This window comes from Neovison vison, chromosome 11 (genome assembly GCF_020171115.1).
Source record: "Neovison vison isolate M4711 chromosome 11, ASM_NN_V1, whole genome shotgun sequence".
In the NCBI taxonomy this organism is placed as follows: domain Eukaryota; kingdom Metazoa; phylum Chordata; class Mammalia; order Carnivora; family Mustelidae; genus Neogale; species Neogale vison.
This window is the reverse complement of record NC_058101.1, coordinates 129410534-129437761: the sequence shown is the minus strand read 5'-3', so window position 1 is coordinate 129437761 and position 27228 is coordinate 129410534. Positions and strand designations below refer to the sequence as shown.

The 27228-nt window shown below is 35.0% G+C and overlaps 1 protein-coding gene across 18 annotated transcripts in view; it reads right to left on the bottom strand.

The window, feature by feature from the left end:
• The window catches only part of RAPGEF2 (Rap guanine nucleotide exchange factor 2), a 240720-nt gene that overhangs the window by 37589 nt on the left and 175903 nt on the right, over positions 1-27228 (bottom strand). For 10 of the 18 annotated variants that reach the window (XM_044224727.1, XM_044224730.1, XM_044224728.1 and 7 more), the window contains 2 exons: positions 16644-16775; positions 3723-3900 (listed from right to left, as the gene is read on the bottom strand). In XM_044224727.1, coding sequence (XP_044080662.1) covers positions 3723-3900; positions 16644-16775 — 310 coding nt within the window. Of the gene's footprint in view, positions 1-3722; positions 3901-16643; positions 16776-23132; positions 23199-27228 lie in introns of all 18 variants that reach the window. The other 8 variants (XM_044224723.1, XM_044224726.1, XM_044224731.1 and 5 more) reach the window with 1 other exon arrangement.

Sequence of the window (27228 nt, the reverse complement as noted above, 5' to 3'; positions counted from 1 at the left end):
AGATTCAATAATGGTATTTCTGGTTTTGTAGTAACTTCTGTTTATTACACTGGAGAATTAGAGCAATTAAAAAAGTAAAAAAATTTCTATCATAACCTTTAATAAATACATAAATATGAAATGAAGCATTTGGCTGTCAAGACTCAACATAAACTCTGGTAATGCCACAGGGATCACACAGATGTTAAGGAATTCCATCTGGGATGAGTAAAAAGATAGTTTCTAGGACATGGAAAGCAGCAGTCATGGATTGGAGAAGCAGGACTACTTTCTTCTATATTACTTGGAAAAATCTATTAGAATCATATATTAACTAATACTATTTTATCTTATTAGGAAAGGAATACTTCTGCTCATGAAAAAGCCATTTTTAAAAACGTTTTTCTAGTAAGTGTGACATACAGAAAACCCAGATAATCAACTTTCAGACATCATAAGCTACATCAGTATAGAAATTAATTTATCTTATTTGCTTTGCTTTAATTTTGTGTAAGAAATTATTACTATTAATTTTTTTTGTTTTTTTTTTTAAATCTGTGGAGTTTTTTGGTGGTATGTTGAAGGGGAGAAAAAAGAATTCTTTGGAAGGGATCTTGGAAGTGGGTCTCTACGCTAATGTGTCAAGGCATCAAAACAAAAAATTAAATTTACAACCATTCACAGTAATTGAGGACCTACAAAGGTATGAGTTGGAGGGCATAAATCAATAAAGTCCCTTCCTTCAAAGCACTGAAACATACCCAAGAATCTATGGGAATCCAAAAGCAATTTTAATTCTTGCAGTTTTTTTTTAATATTTTATTTATTTATTTGACAGATCACAAGTGGGCAGAGAGGCAGGCAGAGGGAAAAGGAGAAGCAGGCTCCCCACTGAGCGGAGAGCCCGATGCGGGGCTCGATCCCAGGATCCTGGGATCATGACCTGAGCTGAAGACAGAGGCTTTAACCCACTGAGCACCCAGGCACCCCAATTCTTACAGTTTTTAAAATATGATCAATGTTAGCAATTTCATTTGATTCAACTTAGATGCTTCCCCCAACCTAGATACACCATCCCTTCCCCCTTTTTTGTGGGGGTAGAGGAAGGTAGTTAGGAAGAGATGTATCCAGAGAAAGCATCAATTATGTAAAAGGTTGTAGTTTATATGAAACTAAACTAAATATAACTATATACTGGAAGGTGAGTTAGATTTAATAAAAGAAACAGCTAAAGGGCTAAAGAGTTCCCACATGTGGTTCTGTTTTGGGGAGTTAGAATATAAGATCTTACAAATCTCTTGTAGGTGAAGTATTTATTAGGTCTTATCTTTAATAATAATGGTTTATTATTTTAGTTAATAGTATATTGAAAGAAGCAAGCATCAGAATCTTCACAGCTTACAAGTGAATTGTTATTCAAATAAATGTTATTCACTGGAGATTATATCAACAAGTCCATTAAGAAAAAAGATAGCTTTGTATTCTTCTGTAGTAATCAGCATAGCTTTTGCTTTCCAGAAATTGTGGAAGCTTCTTAGATATGAAGTGAAAATTTTAAATTTCCAGGAATGACATTTTTAATAGTCATTATTTTCTTCCATAACTATACTAAAATGAGCATATTCAAAAAGATGATACATTAACTTACAAAAGAATAATTTCCACATCAATCTGTTCATAAGCAGTGTTCAACCTCATTTAAAAAATCTGAACAAGGATTTTGGATTAAGATGGCAAACTGAACACACTTCCAACTTCACTTTCTCTTTAAAACTACAATAGAAAGATTTGTGAAAAGAAGTAGGCAAGGACAAAGAGAATAGGACAGTGAAGTACAACTTTGGACGCTGGAAACCAAATGCATGTGGTATCAGTCATGAGTGAGTGAAATCCACTGTTTTCAGCAGGTAAAAGAGAACCACTCTCATTTATGCTGCAGAACCCTCAAAACCCTCAAAAGACTTACAAACTGTCAGCACCTTTGGAATGGGAGTGGAGGTGGTAGAGAATGAAATGGGCTGGCATCAGGGATGGAAGTCTGTGAAGCCATTAAGTATCCTCCTCCACCAGAAATTATCCAGAAAGGATTAACACAGAACACATGCTTTATTGGGGGGCCACAGACCCAGGTGACTTCCACTTTCACTTCCTTCAGGTCTGAGCCCTTTAAAAGGGGCCATTCCATACCAGCCATTCCATCCTGTTCAGTTTATTCCCCAACATCCATCACTTCCTAATCCCCACTTTATTCTTCAGATTGCAACAGAGCAAGGACCTTAACTGCCTTGCCCCCAACTGAGTTACCAGGACCTAGAAACATGTTCAGTACATCCAAGGTGCTTAATCGTATTAGCTGAATAAATTAATGGTTACCAACACGTGATATTCAATTCCTGTAAATTTTTAAATTACATTTTAAATGTCTAGCCCTAGTTGTTGGGTTTTTCTTCCTTAATTTTCTAGCATAGGTATATAGTGTAAGTGGTAAAAGATTTTCTTCATGTTTGTTTCCCTCAAAACACATGCAACTGGCCCGTACAGTCCTATATCTAATCCCAATAGATCCAGTTTCTTGAATTTGTCTTCAAATATATATTGGCCCCAAAAGAGTTGGCACAGTGGTAGTAAAGATAATCTGGCTTAGCCAAAGGTGGTTACAGATTCCAAGCCTGTGGTGGAGAGAAAATGCTCAACGAAGTTGCTCTGACTCCTAGTATTCTAAGGAAGAAGCTGGAGTACAGAAGGCTCACTCAAACACTACACGGTTATTATATTGTCAGCTCTTGCTCTGATAGAAATGTGGGTAAAGGGAACTTCAGGGGGGCACCTGGATGGCTCACTCATTAAGTGTCTGCCTTCAGCTCAGGTCATGATCCCAGGGTGCTGGCATCAAGCCCCGAATCGGGCTCTCTGCTCAGCGGGAAGCCTGATTCTCCCTCTCCTACTCCCCCCTGTCGCTGTGTCTCTCTCTCTGTCAAATAAATAAATAAAATCTTTAAAAAAAAAAAAGAAAAGGGACGCCTGGGTGGCTCAGTTGGTTGGACAACTGCCTTCGGCTCAGGTCATGATCCTGGAGTCCCGAGATCGAGTCCCACATCGGGCTCCCAGCTCCACGGGGAGCCTGCCTGCTTCTCTCTCTGACCTTCTCCTTGTTCATGCTCTCTCTCACTGTCTCTCTCTCAAATAAATAAATAAAATCTTTAAAAAAAAAAAAAAGAAAAGGGAACTTCAGGGATCAGGAAAACAGACACAAAGCCACTTAGATTTCTAACTTTAGCCTGTACTTCAAGTCTCAACAAGGCTGCTAACTTGACATGTCATAGTTTCTCTCACTCAGTCCCATCTTTGTATGGAGCCACAGGAGAAGCAAACATGACAACTTTACCAATGGTCATTGACTATTATTTACATACAGAAAACATGAGCTTAACAGGAATAGTGCTCACAAGAAAAATAATAGAAGTAACACTGGAAGACTACTTTTTCTTTTTCTTTTTTTCCATAATCTAAAAAGGGGCTCATGGGGAAGGGCTGAAATTAGGAAGTTTTATTACTTGCACACTCCAGAACATAACTTAATAAAATTTATTTTTTTCAACAAATAATAGTTACTGTTTATGCAAAGGGAAATTTATAAATTAATTACTTTTTAGAGCTTACTATTCTTGGGCTCTATTTTATTAGATCATTTTACCCTAAATTTTTAAAATTGCTCTTAGATTCATTTTCTCACCCAAACTTACCAATGTCATCATCCGTCCTGTCAATTGGATCCTTCTCTAGACAGTCTCTCACAATGTCCCTACTCATCAGAGGATCTGACGCCCTCTCAATGTCTTCTTCATCATCGTCATCCTCAGAATCCACTGCTGTTTCTGGCAACCCACTCAGGTCCATATCACCAGCCTCACTTTCTGTGGCCTTAGAAGAGACCAAAACAGTATTTTTTAATTATCTTAAGTAAATCTTTTGTACTCAAAGGAAATAAGAACAAATCTAATTTGAAATATTTAAGTTTTAGTATATTTTAGTAAATTTTAGTATACTAACTTGTCTATAACTAAGCATGTATTAAATATCAATATCAAGCACCAGGAACCAGCACTATGTAAAAGGAATTACTTCAACAAAATAGGAGTGAATTTATATATTACATTTCTAGTTAGAATTAATGATCTTATCTCAATAATTCTGATTTACCTGAGCTATCATTTGTACTTGAAATAGACTAAAGAAAAAGACAGTGTTTGTTTTTACTCTATTTTTCAAAGAGAATGGCTTAAGCTAAGAATTAAAGGTTAACAAGTGATTTTGAGCAATTCCTTCCCCAAAAGAATAGGTGTGAACTTATTAACGCCAAGACTGAACAATTTCTTTCCTATTAGACAGTCCTTATGGAAAAGTGAATCATAAATCGAAGGTAACGGTGAGTACGTGAACAAATATTAACATTTAGTGTTGACTATCCCAATGTCCACTCTCCAATTATAAATTACCAAAAAATATTAAAAGACCATATGCCTACTGGTAACACATTCTTTCTTCATTCCTCAACACAGGTGACTGTATATCGAATTCCAAGTAATCAAGATATACTCTAGTACTTGAACATTTTTTGAGTCATGGTGATCTCTTCAAAATTATCTCTTCTGTTGGGCAATATCAAGGCTAGAACAGTTATCCTATTTAGGTCATTCTATGCCTATTGTGATTATCATCTCAATAATATATACGAATGTTATCCTACTACATACCCAGAATTCACTGTTTAAGCATAAAAATGAAATCAATTAAACGTTAACTGTGTAAGTCTTAAACATCACAAACATGTTTTGCTAGATAAAATATTAAACTTTTGAAAATAGTTTGTTTTAAAACCATTAACTTTGTAGAAAACATGTATTATAAAGTTTACTAACGCTGAGGAACTTGCAGTCCACAGGGTTTTCAAAGACAATAATGACAACTTCTTTTTAAGAACAGGCAAAACACATTAAAAATGAAAGCGAAAAACATAAAATGCTGAGCCTGATCATCATCACCATCATTTTCTAACACCAAATACTTATAATGTGCCAGGAACTGCTCTGTTTTACGTATCTTAGCTCACTTAATCCTCAATACAATCCTATTAAGTAAGTGCCGTTCCTGACATTTATTATTATTCAAACATGCAGGTAAAGAGAAATTATTTTTCCAAGGTCATGTTACTGATAAACTGCAGAATCCAAATCACAACCCAGGATTCTGACTCTACAGTCTTAACCAAACCTAATCTGTCTCTCTGTAACAGATACTTACATATGAATGTGGCTTATACAAGGTTCTATTCCTTTCTCTGTAATTCAGCTTAGTCAATATTTAAAGAAAAAATTTATTATTTTTTTATCAACAAAGTTTAACTTTTCTCAAGTCTTGGTTTATACTGCCAAACGTAACATTTAATCTTACCTTTCAAAGTAGTACAAACAGGTGTTAATATTTTCTAAAGTTTAACAAAAAGAATTTTAATCACCTTTAGTTCTTTAGGTACAACTTCCTGAACTAAAATACAAATATGGTAAGAAAAAACTCAGGGGAAAATAAGTGAAGACAGAATATCTAATGAAGACAGAATAATTAAAAATGGAAAACCTAATGTCTACAAAAGCTCTTTAAGTAATGGTCTTGTGTTACTGCTGGGGTTAAGACCATTATCAGCAGAGGTGCTCTAGGTGAGAGAGCAGTAAGACCACAGAATTAATTGTGGCACACTCAGAAACACATGTCCCAATTTATTCAGAATTCAACTGTCTCTAGATTATACAATAAAACTGAGGTAGAACTTGATATGATGTGGTATGCCAAGACTGTGATCAGAGAAATTAGACTAGCCCTGTTATTATCACTTTATTTCTGAAGTCTAGAAATATGACAATGTGCTAATGCTTGCTATGTTTGTATTTTCACACCAGTTTTGTCTTAACATTGAAGATGTTCATCACCTTATATTTTCAAATATATAATTAGTCCTATATATTCTTTAATAAGAACCTAGAATGAAGAAGGGACATTACTGGAGACAGAAAATAAAAATCAAAACAAAACAAAAACTTCTAACTTCTTTTTCTTCCCCATTTTATTTTTTTTATTGTACTATGTTAGTCACCATACAGTACATCATTAGTTTTTGATGTAGTGTTCCAAGATTCATTGTTTACATATAACACCAATGCTCCATGCAATATGTGTGTAGGTACTTAAAAATTTTTTCCATTTAAATGCATTATTTTGCATAGAAGTGTTCACTTATTTGTATAATAGGTTCCCGTAAAGACCATTGCTTAATTCTAAAATAAATAAATAAATAAATACTTCTAAATAACAGTTATATAGCTTACAGTTTTTCTTTAATTTTTAAACATCTAACATTCAGTAAGAGATAAAAAGATATTTCATACCATCCCAAAGAAATCATTACTGTCGTTTAAATTAATTATATTTAAATCTTAAATAGAACAAAAACTTTCTCTCTTTTTTTAACATAAGCTCTATGCCCAACACTGGACTTGAACTCAGAACTCCAACATAAAGAGTTACATGTTCTACTGACAGAGTCAGCCAGGCATCCCAGAACAAAGACTTTTCAATGAGAACTGGATTGGGGTGCCTGGGTGGCTCAGTGGGTTAAAGCCTCTGCCTTCAGCTCAGGTCATGATCCCAGGGTCCTGGGATCGAGCCCCGCATTGCATCGTGCTCTCTGCTCAGCAGGGAGCCTGCTTCCCTTCCTCTCTCTCTGCCTGCCTCTCTGCCAACTTGTGATGTCTGTCAAATAAATAAATAAATAATCTTTTAAAAAATTTTTAAAAAATGGGAATTGGATTAATCTCTTCAAAAATGAACCCTTCCCATGTGTGTAAATGATCATTAGTTGTTTTCTATCTATTATATGTATTCCATTCTTAAACAAATTATTCACGAAATAACACTCACTAAACCAGTAACTTATTTTTTAAAAATAAATGTTCATTATATTTTAAAATACTACAGAATCCCCTTAATTTTTTTTGATCTTTAACTAAGCCCTAAGCCCAATGGGGGCTTGAACTCTCGACTCTAAGATCAAGAGTTACATGTTGTACTGAGTGAGCCAGCCAGGCACCCCTACAGAAGAATTCCTTTTAATAATACCTTTTAAATAGAACTTGATAAACAATTTTTAGGAGTCTACTAATTCCATAATATTACTGTTTCATGAGCAATGAAATGTTTAAAGACTGGAGTTAAAAGTTAAATGAACAAACACCAACTGGCCTACAGAAGTGTACCCAGCTTAGGAGTGCCTGGAACCAAGTAGTTACTGAATTTACATAAACGAAAAACTTAGAGTTTAGTTATTCAAATCTTAGTACTGACGTTTATAATGTGACTTTAGCAAAATTACTTAAACTCTATGAAACTAGTTTTATTGGCAAACTAGAATTCTATCTTCCCATTCATAGGACTGTTCTTGACTCAAATAAGGAGAAAGAAAAGAAAGCTCATTACAGGTTACTTCAAAAGTCAGTCCCTTCCTGGGGCACCTTGGGGGCTCAGGTCATGATCCTGGGATTGAACCCTGTGTCAGGCTCTCTGCTCAGTGAGGAGTCTGCTTCTCCCTCTTCCTCTACCCTTCAACCCACTCATGCTCTAAGAAATAATAAAACAAAACAAAATAAAACAAAATCTTGAAGAAAAAAAAAGTCCCTTCCTTAAGAGGACAGGTTTTCTTATATCAGCACTGGCTTATCTTTACCTCCTCCCATCCCAGTAACAAAGCTTGCACACAACTGGCAAAATTTTCAAAAAAAAACCAAAATTCTATTCAATACCACAACCTCTCACTGTAAAAAATGTCTCAGGCTAATTGCGACCATTACATTCTGGTTAAACAGCTCGTAAGATAATTATAAAAACAGTGATCCTACATTGAATGACCACCATGTAGCTAGTACTACATTTGATGCTTTTAATACATAATCATCTTCACATCAATTCAGCAAATTAGGATTATTACCCCTACTTTTCAGATGAGAAAACACTAGGAAAATCAAATAGCTTGTTCAACATAAACAAAACCAAACCTAGTAACTGTACTGGGACTTAAAATCAGTTCTGACCAATTCAAGCTAGTAAATACTCTGCACTATTAATACTTTGCTGAGTTTTCTCAATAGACTGTCTTCATAAAGAAAATAGTTAAATCATTAAACATCAGGGAAAAGCAAATCAAAACTACAATGAGATATCACCTTACACCTGTCAGAATGGCTAGACTCACAAAGACAAAAAATAACAAGTGTTGGTGAGGATGTGGAGAAAAAGGAACCCTTGTGCACTGTTGCTAGGAATAGAAGTATGAAGAACAGTATGGGGGTTCCTTAACAAATTTAAACTAGAAACACTGTATGATCCAATAATTCTACTACTGGATATTTACCCAAAGAGAATGAAAACACGAATTCAAAGGGATACATTCATCCCTATGTTTATTGCAGCATCATCTACAATAGCTAAGATATGGAAGTAACCCAAGTGTATATGGACAGATGAGTGGATAAAGATGGGGCATGTGTGGGTGTGTGCGCAAGCACGCACGCACATACACACATGCACACACACAGGAATATTATTCAGCTATAAAAAAAAGGAATTAGATCTTGCCTTGCCATTTGTGATAATAGAGGATGGACCTATAGTGTATTATGCTAAGTGAAGTAAGTCAAAGAAAGACAAATACCACATGATTTCACTTATATGTGGATCTAAAAAACAAAATGAATGAACAAACAAAAAGAAGAAACTGACCTATAAATACAGAGAACAAACTGATGCCTGCCAGAGAGGGAAGGGATTGGGAGAAAGGGCAAAATGGTTAAAGGGAATGGGAAATACAGGCTTCCAGATATGGAATGAACAAGTTAGGAGAATAAAAGTTACAGACAGTAGAGGGAATACAGTCAACAGTACTATATTAACACTGTATGGTGACAGATGGTAGCTACACTGGTGGTGAGCACAGCAGAATTTACTGACTTGTGGAATTACTATGTTGTACACATCAAACAAATGTAAAAATGTTAACACTGTCAACTCTACTAAAAATAGTTAAAATATAATACAGCAATGAAATTTTTCTGCTTTGCTAAGTCATACAACATAAAGTTTTATGTATTTATATATAAACATAAATAAAATGCTTGCTATTTTCTAGCTTCCTCCAAACTATATTACTAAGATTAATGCTAGTCTTTAAACCTTTTATTCTAAATAAAGATAACACACAGACACTTGATATTTAAAAAGTATCTGTTTATATTTGTCTCAGGAGCAAGAAGAAAGATTTACATAATTCAGTTAGGCAAACAACTCCTGTCCTAAATTACAGATTTAGATGAACATTATAGTTAAATAGTAATATTCTAAAAGAAAAAAACTAGTAATATTTTCAGATCAATGCCAAAAGCTCTATGGTTTCCTGAAATCAAGAGGGATTAAATATATTGTATTATGAATACAGTTCTTAAGACATTATTTTGCATTTTTAAAAATTTTTAAATTTTTTTATAAACATATAATGTATTATTAGCTCCAGGAGTACAGGTCTGTGAATCGCCAGGTTTACACACTTCACAGTACTCACCATATCACATACCCTCCCCAATGTCCATAGCCCCACCTCCCTCTTCCTAGCCCCCTCCCCCTGGTCACCCTCAGTTTGTTTTGTGACAGTAAGAGTCACTTATGGTTTCTCTCCCTCCCGATCCCATCTTGTTTCATTTATTCTTTTCCTACCCCCAAGCCCCACATGTTGCATCTCCTCTTCCTCATATCAGGGAGATCATATGATAGTTGTCTTTCTCTCATTGACTTATTTTGCTAAGCATAATACCCTCTAGTTCCACTTATTTTGCATTTTTAAAGGATATGAAGAAAATGAACAGAAGAAATATTAAATGCCATAAAGCTCCAGTGAATCATTAATTTAACTAAAATTAATTTATTTAACTAAAATAAAAATAACTACAACATAGGCTTTATCATCAGGTATCAAAAATCAGTTATGAAAAAAAGGTTTTGCTTACTAAATAAGTCATGAATATCCCCATGGTTAAAAGAGTTGCTTACTAAGCATTCTTGAAGTAAATAAATTTTGTGCAGAATTTCAAATATACATATTTAACCCGAAGAGAATCTAAGTAAGACCCCGATATAAATTTAGGGTAGAAGAAGGTTATATTGAACGCTAACACTAATACTAATTTAACTGAGACAAGGGAGTAGGAACTACTTATAAAACCATATATATGTAGAAAGTATAAAAATATATTTGGAAATAAGTTTAATATTTGCAAAAGGCTAGTTTGTATATTTTAACTTATGCTGCTCCTAACTTTACACATTAACTTTTTAAGTTTCAAATATAGGCTTTAAAAATGTATTTATGCCTAAAAGACAGGAACAATTTTACAACTTTTAGTAAAAATTATTAGGTTTCTTTCCAAAAACTATAATCATAACAAGTGTGTGACCATCTATCTGTAAATATTTATTATAAGTAAGAAAGTTTGTGCTAATTTGACAGGAAAATAGCATATTTAATCCTCATATACTCAATTACTAATATATTTTGAAATATTTTAAGGTACAGATATCTACATGTACTCTTTTGCAAATTACTTACTCTTATTCTTTGAATATTGTTATATGGTGAGCTGAGTATTTTTCTTATTCATCTGCATAAGTGAGTTGTATTCTTTTTTTTTAAAAGATTTTTATTTATTTATTTGACAGAGATCAGAAGTAGGCAGAGAGGCAGGCGGGGGGGTGTGGGGTGGGAAGCAGGCTCCCTGCTAAGCAGAAAGCCCTATGCGGGGCTCAATCCCAGGATCCTGGGATCATTACCTGAGCTGAAGGCAGAGGCTTTAACCCACTGAGCCACCCAGGTGCCCCAGTGAGTTGTATTCTGACTTTAAATCTTTGCCTCAAATGATCTTTCAATTATTAATTTTTTAAATTTTTATACCATTAAGAGTTTGCTAACTCTGTAGTTTATATGAATTTTTTTTTAAAGATTTTATTTATTTATTTGACAGACAGAGATTACAAGTAGGCAGAGAGGCAGGCAGAGAGAGAGGAGGAAGCAGGTTCCCTGCCGAGCAGAAAGCCAGATGTGGGGCTCGATCCCAGGACCCTGGGATCATGACCTGAGCCGAAGGCAGAGGCCTTAACCCACTGAGCCACCCAGGGACCCCAGTTTATATGGAATTTAATTTTAATTATGATATAAGGGGAGACTACAGGGGTGCTTGGGTAGCTCAGTCAGTTAAGCGTCTGACTCTTGGTTTTGGCTCAGGTCAAGATCTTGGGAGTCATGAGACCTATCCCTGTGTAGGGCTCTGTGCTCAGCATGGAGTCTGCTTGAGATTCTCTTCTTCCTCCTCCTCTTCTGCCCCTCCCCCTGCTTGCAGTCTTTCTCCCTCTCTCTCATAAATACATACATACATACATACATATTTTTAAAAATAAAATAAATAAAAAAGTGAGACTATAAAATGACTACCTCCACCTCAACGATCATTTATTGAAAAATCCATCACATTCTTCATTGATTTGTAAGGATTCCTATATTACGTATTATGTACTTACACATGAATTCCATTTTACTTGACTTCTCTGTTCTATTGATCTATTTCTGAACAACTGTTTCCAGTCCACCAGCTATTGCTCTGATAATCACACTATGTAGCTAGGATCTTATAGCTATAACTATCTCATATCACCAACTTAGGCATTCTGTTTTCTACTGCCAACAAATTCCTACCTTCAACCGCTTTCACCTGTTTCCAAGGTAACCCTTTTTCAACTCATGACCTTCGGTCTTCAAGACTTTACTACCTTCTATGCTTAGCTTTCACCCCTCCAGCTTGTGAACTCTAATATTTCAATCACATTCATTCAATACACCTTTATCCAATGCCCACAATCCTGGCTCTAAAGAGAAAATGGAGATGAGACAGGGAAGTTCCCTATCTTCTTGAAACTGTCATCTTAGTAAGCAGACAGAACAACACAGAAAGCAATAATTATTTCAATCAAAGTCTAAACAAAAGGATCAGCCAGGAAAGAAACCAAAACGTAGGACCTACTTTTCAGAAAGTAATAAGGAAAGAACTCTCTGAGAAGACAGTACTTAAAAATGAAGGCAGAAAAGGATCAACCTAGGAGAAAACACTCCGGGCAGAAGGCATGCAAAAAAACAAAGCTCAATAGTTAAAAAGAGGTTGGCATGTTGCTTCATCCGTCTTTGTGTTACATTCATTTAACAAAACTCCAGGACTGGGTGAAGCCAAGTCTTTGCTTTCTTTTTACTTAACAGGACAGAGGGAAATCACTCTGCATCTGATGGCAACCATCTCAGCTGAGCTTCCATTACTCTAAACAATTTGCTCTCCTACTCCCTGAAACTTCTATTTCAAAACTTTCTCTGCTTAAAACTCTCAACCTGCCCATCCTCTTCCTCTCAACAAATGAACTCACCTCTTCAGAGAGAAAAATTGAAGCCAGGAGAGAGAAACACTCTCAACTTCCAAACTCCTCACCCCAAATGCATCATGATAAATATGTACCTTTTAAGACAGAGGCAGGTTATTCTTCTTAAAGCTAGTTACTCCACTTTGCTTTCGAGCCCCCTTCCTCTCACCTTCTCAGAAGTATTATTCTGCCCTTTTCTCTCTGGTACACAGCATTCAACTTCAATCTCTCTGTGCCCATCTCATAAGCATTTATACTCACTTCAATATCACACCTTTCTTAGGAGAAAGCCCTCCTAAGTCAGAATTACACAAAGATTTAATGGCTGCCATGGGAGATAGCTGTCCATCCCTGGAAATGTTCAAGAATGAACTGTATGCTTCACTGATAGAAAAGCAGTAGATTAAGTTGGTCAGAGACAAATACCATATGATTTCACTCATATATGCAATTTAAGAAACAAAACAGATAAACGTTGGGGAATGAAAAAGAAAAAAAGAGCGTGAGGCAAACTGTAAGAGAGACTCTTAACTATAGAGAACAGACTGAGGGTGGCTGGAGGGGAGGTGAAGGGGGATGGGCTAAATGGGTGACGGGTAGTAAGGAGGGCATTTGTTATGATGAGCACTAGGTTTTGTATGTAAGTGATGAATCACTAAATTCTACCCCTGAAACTCATATTACACTTTATGTTAACTGATGAGAATTTAGATAAGAACTTCAATAAATGGTGCTGGGAAAACTGGACAGCTATATGTAGAAGAATGAAACTCGACCATTCTCTTACACCGTACACAAAGATCAACTCAAAATGGATAAAAGACCTCAACATGAGACAGGAATCCATCAGAATCTTAGAGGAGAACATAGGCAGTAATCTCTTTGATATCAGCCACAGCAACTTCTTTCAAGATACGTCTCCAAAGGCAAAGGAAACAAAAGCGAAAATAAACTTCTGGGACTTCATCAAAATCAAAAGCTTCTGCACAGCAAAGGAAACAGTCAAAAAAACAAAGAGGCAACCCACGGAATGGGAGAAGATATTTGCAAATGACAGTACAGACAAAAGGTTGATATCCAGGATCTATAATGAACTCCTCAAACTCAACCCACACGAAACAGACAAACACATCAAAAAATGGGCAGAAGATATGAACAGACACTTCTCCAATCAAGACATACAAATGGCTATCAGACACATGAAAAAATGCTCATCATCATTAGCCCTCAGGGAGATTCAAATTAAAACCACATTGAGATATCACCTTACACCAGTTAGAATGGCCAAAATTAACAAAACAGGAAACAACATGTGTTGGAGAGGATGTGGAGAAAGGGGAACCCTCTTACACTGTTGGTGGGATTGCAAGTTGGTGCAGCCTCTTTGGAGAACAGTGTGGAGATTCCTCAAGAAATTAAAAATAGAGCTTCCCTACGACCCTGCAATTGCACTCCTGGGTATTTACCCCAAAGATACAGATGTCGTGAAAAGAAGGGCCATCTGTACCCCAATGTTTATAGCAGCAATGGCCACAGTCGCCAAACTATGGAAAGAACCAAGATGCCCTTCAACGGATGAATGGATAAGGAAGATGTGGTCCATATACACTATGGAGTATTATGCCTCCATCAGAAAGGACGAATATCCAACTTTTGTAGCAACATGGACGGGACTGGAAGAGATTATGCTGAGTGAAATCAGTCAAGCAGAGAGAGTCAATTATCATATGGTTTCACTCATTTGTGGAGCATAACCAATAGCATGGAGGACAAGGGGCGTTAGAGAGTAGTAGGGAATTTGGGTAAATTGGAAGGGGAGGTGAACCATGAGAGACTATGGACTCTGAAAAACAGTCTGAAGGGTTTGAAGTGGCGGGGGGGGGGGTGGGAGGTTGGGGTACCAGGTGGTGGGTATTATAGAGGGCACAGCTTGCATGGAGCACTGGGTGTGGTGAAAAAATAATGAATAATGTTTTTCTGAAAATAAATAAATTGGGGGAAAAAAAAAAAAAAGAACTTGAAACATTAACAAATGAACATTAAAAAAATAAATAAATAAATAAAAAGAAAAAGAAGAAGAAAGAAAAGAAAAGCAGTAGAGGATTCAAACACAAGACTAGTCATTGACCCAGGTGCATTTGTCAGGTTCCTTCTCAACTTAAGAATTTCGTATTTAAAAATAATGGAAAGGTCTATCAGGGATCTCTATTAAATGTTTAGTTTTGTATAGCTAATAGCAAATCCTTAAATACGCCTATGGATTTTTCCGTATGAAGGATATAAACTTAACAGGCTACATCCCTACCATCAAATTTGAAATGAATACCTTGAAACTCAACTAAAATGAAACAAAATACACAGGGACCCTCTATTCCATCTATATACTCCAAGATAAAGTCGGGCGGCAGGCAGACCACATCAGAGCAATTTTGAGTTCTCACCCACAGTCTAGATTCTCACGTATTTCCTTACCATCAAGAATTTCCTCATGAATGTACCCTAGCCTACTCAAGGGTTAAACACATAAAGCTGGAATTCCCTTCAGAATATGCCCCAATAAATTATTTGAATATCTTACTTCATTCTTATTATAAATTTGCCTTCTAGGAGTTCCATTCAGGTTTGTATATACCTCAGATCTTTAAAGTGTACAATCATCTTGAAGTTGAGAAGACAAGGGCTCTATCATGATATTTCAGTTACCATAAAGCAGAGCTTTAGTTACACTGTTCACTGTTTTAGGATAAAGGATACTTAAGTAAATGTTTTAAAAAATCAACTTCTAAAAATAGGCAGTACTGGCCGGTGGAGGGAGGAAAGCAAAGTTGCCCTTATCTGCCACTTTCTCCTCCTCTAACATTTGAAAAATGAGATTACTTCCTAAAATTTTAAGTTAACACTTACTGTAAGGTATCTATCTTTGCATTTATATTCTATGAAACTAAAATGTTTAAAAGATACTCTAAAGAGGCAAGTAATATTTCTTATTGCAAAATAATAAATTCTTAATCAGCCAAAAATCTACAAATAATTGCATTTGTGTCTTTCGATTATTAGTTGGTAAACTTTCTATAATACCCCTGAATTATAGGAAAATGTATACCTATTACCTCCTTCAAACAAAACTAATTTTCTAAGATCTACTAAATTTAGAACTTAAATATTTTTGCCCTGGTGGTATTCTAAGTGTTTACTTTTAGTATTTTTTTTAATAGAAATTTAGCACTGCCTGAATATTTCAATGATACTAAAACTATCATTTTTCTAAAGGAAAGCATTTCTTGGTCATCTCATTCACAATTCCTAAGAAGCCAGTGTTATGTGCTTTTTATGTGAAAGCATCCAAAATCCCATATTAGTAGCATTTGTTTCAAGACCTCTCCACAAACGGACTTTTTTGCATTATTTAAGTCACTTTTCCCAAATTTGCCAATGAACTCTTCCTTACCAATTAAAATTATTTTGCTTTTAAAACAGTTTTGGAATTCCATAGTCCTAGTTTCTTTTCTATCCACCAGTATCATAAGAATTTATTTTATACACATAACCAAATCTATACAAAATTTAAAGATACAAAAAAATTCATTGATCTAATCATAATAATCTCGAGGTTTTAATTAGAAAAACTTACTATATGGCATAATTCTGCAGTTTTCCCCTACAGTTTTAATTAAGAATCAAAAATCCTATATGTCTGTAGTCATTTTTATACAATATTTAAAGCCAAGAGAAACATCTCCATTGTAACCACTCTACTTAATACTCTGATAATTGGTAATTACAGAGGCAAATACAATTAGACAGTAGTTCTACTCCCTGAAACAAACATATTTTATATGTGATATATATAAAACATATATATATCACATATAACATTATAGTATATTGTAACATTTTGTGACATAACATATTACATTATAAATATAACATATTAACATATAACATTATAACATTAACATATTGTAAATATTGTAACATTAACATTTTATGTACCTGTATGTACATATAATATACACATATATATTTACTTTATAGATCCTATCAATTAAGAATCATAAAACTCCTTGGCATACATAAAAATGAAGCAAATGACAAGGAAAACACTTTCTTACCTGGTAGATATCAGAAAGACTGCTGCTTCCAGAATCACTAGTGATACTACATCCTGAATGGCTAGAAGAAACGTGCGTCACCTGTGGGTGGAGACTATCAGTAAGGTGTAGTTTTGTGAAATCTGCAGGAAGCTATGGAAGGAGCAGGAGAAACAGGATTACAATTTGAATCAAGAACTCTTAAGACACTGAAACATTTTATTATATTCTATCTATACCATTACCCAAAAGTACTAGGAAAAGATCTTTCATTTTTCAAAATCACAAATTACTAAATATTTTCCAATGTACCAAAATAATCACAAAATAAATTTTTAAAGTTTATGGACATTCAGTGAATCTTAATAATACATTCAGTGTTTAAAGAGGTGGGTTTGGAGGTGCTCACTTGGGTGAGCAATTAATTCAATGAGTGACAATTTTCTAAGTATACACCACTGAGGAACTTAGTCTACTATTATTGGTTAGTCCCATAAATATAACTTTGAAGCAAGAAATAGATTAAATAAGAAAACAGGTTTGAGGTTCTTATATGCCCAAATGCTACTTAAAAGTAAAGAAAAGGGGTGCTTGAGTGGCTCAGTCGGTTAAGTAGCAGAGTATGGATTTCGGCCCAGGTGATGATCTCAGGGTCCTGACATCAGCCCTCTAAGAAGGACTGGGCATGGAGTCTGCTTAAGATTCTCTCTCTCCTTCCCTCTCTGCCCCTTCCCACCCCCTGCTCATGGCCTGCTCTCTCTAAAGAAAAAGAAAAAGTAAAAAACAAAAATGAGCATTTTAGAATTGACAAAATGTATTGTTACATAAGTAACTATGCTAGGCTCTATGGAGAAAATAGAAAAGAATGCGTTCAAAGAACTTAGACTTGAGAAAGTCATAGACATTTACCTATCTATACACATATGCATAAATACCAATTTTCTATTTGCTCATGTTTAAACCCTAAAAAAAAAGAGCTTCTGTGGAACAGATTCACTAAATATCCCTCAAGTGCTTCTACGATTCTCCCATATAACAGAGAAAGTGAATTGAAAAAGAAAATATCCATGGGTCGCCTGAGTGGCTCAGTCAGTTAAGTGACTGACTCCTAATTTTGGCTTGGGTCATGATCTCAGGGTCCTGGAATTGAACTCTTCATCAGGCTCCACATTCAGTGGGGAGTTGGCTTGAGGATTCTCTCCTGCTCTCCCTCAGTCCCTCCCCCTGCTCCTTCTCAAATAAGTAAATAAACCTTAAAAAAAAAAAAGAAAAAGAAAAAGAAAGCATCCATATATTTGTCCATTCAACAAATATTCACTGACTCTTTCTCCTCTTACTATGTGCTAGTCAGTGAATGAGACACTAAGAGAACACTGACTTAAGAACTTTATACTCTTATAAGTTATTACCAGTTCTTTTGAATTAAAAAAGGGGGCATGATTTATATTATCCCATTTATTACACTACTGGCCAGTAATACACTTGGCATTTCAAAATATATGTTGACATCATGCAATACTGATAACATTTTCTATTCCCTCCCTACATAATGATCCTATTTAGCTGTTGAATAATAATAAAGAATGTTAAAACAAAACTTAAATAAGAGTTTATCTTAGCAACATTCCCTTTTCTCCTTTGATCTCCTCCTTTCTCTCTTTCCAAAAACAAGATGCCATTCCATAGATTAGCATAAGTTTCCCAAGGGAGGTGATTCAGTTTTATGACAATGACCAATGAACTTTAATACCTCAAAGTTTCAAACAAAGAGGAAAAATCTATTTATAGCCCATAATTGTTCAGATATGACTCAATAAATGTACTATGATATTTAATAACTTAAATGTAGTCTGTATGGAAATATTTTTGACTTCATAAGAGACAAGAAAAACACAGAAAAGACCTAAAAATAAAGTTATTAGGGGGCATCTGTATGGCTTAAGCATCTGCCTTCAGCTCTGGTCATGATCTCAGCATCCTGAGATCAGCCCTACATCAGACTACCTGTTCAGCAGGGAGTCTGCTTCTCCCTCTCCCTCTGCCACAACCCCCTGCTCATGCTTCCTCCCTCTCTCTCTTTCAAATAAATAAAATCTTTATTAAAAAAAAAAAAGCTATTAGGAGGTATATGATTACATGCCAAATAAATGGACAAAAAACACATATGTTAGGGGAGCTTACGCAAGTGAGATATCTACTCGAATGTGTGAAATCATTGCAAATGTGTCATATCTCACTAAGAGTGTTGTTTTTTTAAAAACCTGATAATTGAAGATGCTGTGAAATATTAGATAAAATTTAGGAGAATAACAATTCTCATATAAGGAATAGATAGGTGAATAAGTCTAACTTGAGAATTTATATATATATATTTATCCACAATGTAGAATGGTGAAATATTCGCAGGATTTCTTCATGAACAATTTGAAGATGGAAATTGGCCAAGATGTACTAGTAACTATGATTTTGCATGTTAAGTGATAGATATCAGATATTAAAATGTGTCCAAAACCAGGATAAATATCCTTCATCATCTACATTTCCATTTAATTCAGTCACTCACTGTAGAAGTCAACTGGGGAAACGTTACTCAATGGCTCAGTGATTTTAAAAGGCATAAATCAATGCATCTAATTATAGAACAATAAACTGATTTCTACTGACTATTTTTTATAGACATGACTCAGGTTGGCATGTGTCACATAGTATGATTTTTTAAAATTAGCTTAAATTTGTCAAATGAAGACAAAACTATCTAATGAATTTTCACTCACTAGACACTTATTTACTCAAGTCTCACAGGACTCTCTTCTCTTCAATATCCATTAGCTGGTCATCCTTCCTAACAATTTGCTCTGTGGAAAGTACTTAGAGCTACAGAGCTCTAAATCTACTAGAATACACATGGGTCCGGCCTTTATATACTATAGTCTCTTCAACTATGCTAGCTTATAGCCACAGATACCAGAATTACATACCTATGTTAGGCTAAGACTCATAAAGAGTATTTAAAAGAAAAAAAGTATTTTCACTCTTAAGAATTCGATTCTATTTTATAAATACTTATTGAGTATCTACTATGTCAGACTATTAGGGCCGGGGAATATAGAGGTGAATAAGACAATCCCAATTCCAAATGTAACTTCTTTTTATTTATTTATTTTTTTTATTTTTTTTTACTACCCAAAATGTTATTGAAACAGGTGTTACCTACAATAGAAAAAGAAATAAAACACACTTATTTTTTAAAATGGCTTTTATCTCCCCCCCACCACCTGTATTCTTTGCAGAACAGCATGAAATGTTATATAAATAAATATATAAATTATGCATACATAATTTAGTATTAACTGAATACTTCTTTATATTAGAACAGATGCCACATTTAAGGAAGTTTAAAAAATTTAAAAAATTTCCTTGTAGATTGCTATAATAGTATCATGATTAAATTTTACTGACAGTACACCTCAGCCAAGGTTCCAGAATGGGAGAAGTTGTGGAAGCTGTTTTCATAAAGAAAGATTATGAAATGCACTGCTTTGACCCAGACAGCCACAATACTCTGGAATAATAGAGACACTGGAGCCCACATCTAGGGGAAATAGTCTTTAAGAGGCAAATAAACTAGACAGGGATTGGAAGTCAGGGGACAAGTGTAGTACAGGAACCCATGTTTAAACATGAGGTCAAACACAGAATCCCTAGGAGGTGTAACTCATAGTCTGAGTAAAATATACCAAGAAGGGGCACAATATGGCAATGACAACTAGATTCATTTATTCCAAATTTTTCTAGACTTGACCCAGTGCCTATTTAAATTACTATCGGTATCCTATTTCATTAAATTTCAGATTAAACCGGGGCTGTGAATTATCTTGTGGTGCTAGCCACCATTTATAGCCAAAACTGTTCAAAATATAAGAAAAAGTTTGAAGTTGGGACTATATACAGTAATTACCTGAATAAAATTAAACAATAATTAAACTAAAGGGGAAATTAACACATTTTATATATTTTAATCTTAATACCAATATATTTTACAATTAACACAATTTAAAGGAATCTCATATTTTTATCATTTAAATATTTTTACGATTTGATAAATGAATATATTACTGTTTAAATTTCTCCTGGATCAAGCAACCTATATTCCCAAAAATATGGTACTTGTGGATCACAAGTGCAATAAACTTCTGTCAGGCAAATGACTGAATCATAGTTTAACCTCAAACACTATTAACTACATAAAAACGCAGGGTAATATTAAAGTCAGATTGTTAAATTGCACAAAGTGAGCATAAACAAAATTCATCACAATTTCATATAACCTGGGTATCAATTATATAATAACTTCTATCTGTTTTAGGAGAAAAAGGGATGTTACAACAATTGGCTGTAAACAGGTATTATACAAAAGACTTCAGTCTCGGAGAGCCTGGGCGGCTCAGTGAGTTAAAGCCTTTGCCTTAGGCTCAGGTCATGATCTCAGGGTCCTGGGATTGAGCCCCGAGTCTGCGTGGGCTCTCTGCTCAGCAGGGAGTCTGCTTCCACCTCTCTCTCCGCCTGCCTCTCCGCCTACTAGTGATCTCTGTCAAATAAATAAATAAAAATCTTTAAAAAAAAAAAATCCCTTTAAAAAAAAACTTAAGTCTCATTTAGGAACAGGCATTTGATAGTCTTTGATTTATTAGTTAGTCCCATGATCGGCATTTATAAAATTACTAGTTAATAAATGAACTCTATTTTGAACATAAATGCATTGAATTTGAGTGCCTTGAAGTCCCTGACACCATTAAATCAATACTTCGCTGAAATGGTAAAATTCTTCAAAGTAATGATAATGTAGTAGAAGCTAAGATGGCTGCCTTCTTCCCTTTGCATCTCTCCCCACCAAAGACTTCTTTATGCTCTTGTTTTTAAGCTCTACAAGGAAGAGTTGGTATATTATTGGACATGTAATGGAAATGGACTAGAGTTTCATGTTTCACAGTGCATTATCATTAGCGTAGGGGGTTGCTAAGAAATCCAACAGTTAAAAAACAAAACAAAACACAATTACTGCCACCAACACTTGAAATTTATTTCACTGGGAAATTTCCCAACTAACCTTTAGAATCACTTTATTTCAAGAAATAATTACAACAAAACATGCAAGGTTTGTGTTAATTGTTGGGATCTACATAATCCTCCCTTTATCCTGAGGGACACTATCTAAAGTAAGTTAAATATCACACTTAGTGACCCAAACCTAACTTGATATTAAATTATATTCCTAAGAATTTACCCAAATGAAAACTGCTTTCCTCCTATCATCACTAGAGTTTTGTGAGTGTTCTTTATGCTTATGTTTTAAATCTCAGCAAGGAAGAGCTGGAGAGTTGGTATGTTACTAGACACATTTCCCATTTTTCTCTGAGATGTTCATGAAATACAGTCTCTTATTTTTTTCTACTCATTCATCACTTATTGAAAACCTAAGTTGTGAGGACTAAATGAATGACTGGGCATAAAGCATTTACGACAGAAGTGTGTTAGCTTAATGATAATTACCACACATGGATGCTGTGTAAGACACAGGTCCTTTCTAGGTCTAGAATTTCTAATGTAGCTAGAATCCAAGAGTAGATACCAGTGGATTACTGAGAGGGGTTTAGTGGCCAAAATCATCCAGCCACAAACACTGTCCCCTTACCCACTTTAGAACTCAAGTTGTGTTTTAAAAGCAATTCATATTTTCTCTCTCTGCATCTGTATACACACAGGCACACACACTCCTATTTTTCTTTCACTACTCAACTGTTCAGGTACTACTCATCCTGACCTACTTCTATACACAGCTTGAACAGGCAGGAATATTATTTAGTAGCTCATTTTAAAGGCCACTTCATAATACAATCGACTTTTGTATCTCTCAATCCTGATATTTCTTTAAGAACACCAGAAAAAGTAAACATTTGGATTCCTGAATATTATTCATCAGAAAAAATTTTTGCTTCCCTTACACCTTATGGTACGTTCTAGATCCAATAGTTATTCTTGATTACATCATCCATCAGTTTTCCCCAAAGAGAAAGATATCTGTATGCTTTGTAGTTTCTTTTGTGCATAAACATAAAAGAAACAGGTTTTTCCAAAAGTATCACGAGATAATAATTTAATAAATGAATAGATCTAATTTATTTCTCATTTAGATACATGGAGACTTTTTTAATGTCAATATGACTATGTTTCACAGAAGCAGGTCTACAAGAATTTGCTTTATAGCTACTAGAGAAACCTGACTGACAAAAAGTAGTAATTTGTAAGAACATTCTCCCAGTTTCCTGCCAGGCTCAAAAGACATAAGCTTCACATCAACATATATGGAGTTATCCTCTGGTCAACCTCCTCCTCAGTCAAACAACTTTGGACAAGTTAATTAACTTCTGTGTACCTTAGTTTCTTCTATTAAATGAATATAACATAATACAATGACTAAATGAAATAATCATTGTGAACCACAGAATCTACCTTACTGATGCCTCTCTCTTCCTTTTCATTCCCTCTGCCATTTTTCCAGTCAAGGTTCTCCATCACCTTAGGTCAGATGTTTTTCAAATACAATGGAAAAAAAAAAAAAAAAAAAAGAAAGAAAGAAAGAGAAAAAGACCTGACTTATTTTTGACACTGTTATAGCTAACACTACTATTATGGTATTTTACTTATGATATATATTCCCCCAAGTCTATATATTACATTTTAAATAAACCATATGTTTATCAAGAGGAGCTCACTGCTTAGAATACTATACTAAATTTTGTAAAGTGAATAACCTCATTATCGTGATATGCTTATAGTCCAATTACTCTCTTTTATAAACATTCGAATTGTCATAGCTAAGAATTCTCTCAAGTTGATAACATCTTGGGGAGTTTGTGCTTTTGTGTGTATAGTCTTACGATGTTTGGCTGCAAAAGCCTCCATATATTTGACCCAGACACATGCTGAAACCTGGTATGGCTTAACCACAATAAGATACTCTTTCTATCCTGAGGACACTGCCGGTAGAGGACTGTCTGAACAGAAGAACCACTGAACAGGAGTAAAGTGCGAGTTTAGTTGTGTTTTATTTCAAAAATTCCTTGCTACTTTCCTACATGAAAATAATGTTTTAAAGGGAACTTAATAGAGAAGACTTGTTATCAAGTTAAAGTTATACACATGACTATCTGTCGAAAAATAAACCTTTATGTGTTAGAATTAGCTACTGGATATGATAGTGACCTAGCCCTCACCCCAGGGCAGAAAGGCCACTCTCATGTTTGGGGGGGTTGGTAACATAAATGAATCATAAACTTCGTTGGTTACAGTTGGGTAAATTATAATCTATCTAAAATCTAATTCCTACACTTCTGACACAGTGATAATTTGCACACAAATAGAGTACCTATTACCCTCTATTGAGGAAAATAACCAAAAGTAGTAAATTGACGTTTTTAAGCAAATTCTTTTAGAAAGCCTTTTCTACTAAATGTTGAAAGAAAGCACTGAACAGAAGGAATCCATGTGATCTGTACTTTAAAACAGAAAAGTCGAATCCTTTCATATGATGAGAAAGTGTATGAACTATTTAGGTATCATATATTTCAAAATTCAAGGCTGTGCCCCATTTTTTTTTCAAAGAGAAGGCAATAATAAAAACACCTGTATATGAGTTCCTTTGTGCCAGGCTCGGATCTAAGTACTTGCAGATACATCAGGTCATTTAACTCTTTGGACTCTCTTATGAAGTAGGTGTTATTATGACCATTTTAAATGGGAGGAAACTAAGACACAGAAAAGTTAAGTGATCTGTACCAAGATCAGGTAGTGAAAGGCGGGAAAAGAAAGATTCCAGCTCTGGACATCTGGCTCTAGAGCATACACATTTAAGTTTTAAATTTAATGTATTTATTAATTTAGTAGCTGACCTGAAAATTCATGGATACTAATGAAATGGTCAAATGGCTGCTTATATCAACTAATACAGTTTCTTGTGCAAATTTTAATATCATACAGAAAAATACTAATTTGAAATAATTTTTCACTCTAACATTCATAAAATCAATTTATTAAAACTTTACATCTGCTTCCTAACAGAATTTTCATTTCTTCTACATTGTTTGAGACGTTACTTTTTTGAGTCTGTATGTGACAATGTACATTAGTGAAGCTGATTTTTCATTTGTCCTATAGGTTCTTTATAAAGTTGTTTACTATATACTTTATAAACTCATCTAAAATATTATGGCAGGGTGCCTGGGTGGCTCAGTCAGTTAAACATCTGCCTTCGGCTCAGGTCATGATCCCAGGGTCCTGGAACTGAATCCCACATCGGGTTCCCTGCTCAATGGGAAGCCTGCTTCTCCCTCTCCCACTCTCTACTTGTGTTCCCTCTCTTGCTGCCTCTCTGTCAAATAAATACAATCTTAAAAAAAATTTTTTTAAATAAAACATTATGGCAATAACCAGTACTTGCCATTTTGAGATCACACATCCAAGAATCATTATTAAACCTGTGTAAAATGTAAAGCTTCTTTAACTCCTTTATACCAGTTCCATCATGTGATGCTTATAAGGATTCCAAGCTAGCACTGCTTGAGGTCACTGTTGCATTATGTTCCTTATTGAAAAGTATTTTAAAAAATTTTAATGTAAAATAAATTAAGAGAGAACCTCATAAAATATGCGAGGAGAACAACTCCTTTTCTGGTACTTGCCTGATATATAATTTTCCTAACATTTGATAATCAGAAAAAAATTATGCACACACATACAGACTTAGGTATATGTTAGTCAACAGATTTCATCATCTTAAAGGAAGACACCTGGCATAGTGAGGGCAGTTCTATAATTACTATCAGAACCAATGAAAATTTGTCATCTGAAAGATAGCTATATTTTTTCAAAATAAAAATGTTTATGTGGAACCTAAAATAAAACAAGCAGTCTATACAGTTTTCCAAAGAAATACTGAGATAGTTGATAAATGATCATGATATAGGGCCAAATGAAATGTCCTGCTGCCCCATTAAGACACACAATTTTATGATGGTTTAAGAGACAGTCACTTCATTCTCAATCCACCTCCCCATCCCACTCCCCTGCACAACATATAATCCCTTCTTCTTTTCAATTTATTTGCAATCATCAATAACCACTGATCTGAAAAGCACACATTCCTCCAAGGGATCCCAAGAAAAAACAAAAACAAAAACAAGCTTAGATCACTCAATCCAAGAAATTGTCAATAAAATACATGGCACCTGCTGGCACTGAGTCAGGTAATTTTAATATCACCTTCTCAGTAGCATTCCACTATTTAAGTATAGTGCATTTTGTCTTCATGTTAGTAATAATGACAGCCATTATTTGGGGGGTATGTACTGTGTAATGAGCAAGGAGCTCAGTATTTGAGATCTATTTGTTCTAACACCTGTAAAAAGTCCAGATGCTGCTGAAGAGACAGAAGCTCAAACAGTGACTTGTCCAAAGCCTCCGCCTAAGAGGCTTCAAAATCTCTACGTACCTTGACTCTAGATTTTTACTATTTAAGGCCATATTCTAACCCAATCTTTGCACCTATCTTCTCCCTTATTTAAATGGTAAACGCCTTAAAGGAACTTTACACTAATACAAGAACAGCTTTATTTTCTAATGTGAAATCCAGCCCAATAAATACACTTTTTAGCAAAATTAGTGATTATCCCCAAGGTAAAACTTATAATCTCTTACAGTTGCTAAAACTTGAGTCCTCAGTCTCTTGTTTTCCAGGACAAAGGGGGACCAGTGCTATGGAAGCAGCAGTCTCTGGAGAGGTTGAAAAGTTGCTGGTAATTCCAGAAACCAACTTCTGCAACCAATTAGACAACAACTCTGATGAGCTCCAAAGGGACGATGCTTAGTTATCCCAGCTGTAAAAGTGCTCAAGGGAGTATGGAGTTAGGGAAATGAGTGTTTAAAGTCAAGGAAAAAAGATTCCCAGGGGATCTATGGAGAACCTTAAGCTGCTTTCTTTTTTAATAAAAATACATAGCTGGTTTGGAGAGAAAGCCTCACACAGAATTAAAAACATTAACCTACAAGTAGCTGTTAACTCTTCAGAAGCTGCACAAGCTACCACACATCCAAATGCAAAGGTACTAACGTTTCTAGACAACAAAATAACATAAAATGCCTGAAACTGGCTAGTTATTCAGGAGTGTCCTCCCTTCCAGGAAACACAGCTGGACCACATTTCCCAGCCTCCCTTATAGTTACATATGGGCCCATTTAAGTGAGTTCAAGCCTTACGAGTATGGACAAACACCAGCAACACACGCCATTTCCACACATTACTTATAAAAACCTTCCTTATGACTGTCAAGATCTTCCCCCCTCCATCAAAACAGTCTCTGCTGGACAACAACAGAAGCTTTGTTCTGAGGGTTAGACAACTGAGCCACAAAATAGAGGGGACTGGATCCCTAAAACACTGCTTATAAAGGAACTATCCACCAAGTAATCAATCAAGAGTACTTGCTTTAGGGGCACCTGGGTGGCTCAGTGGGTTAAGCCTCTGCCTTCAGCTTAGGTCATGATATCAGGG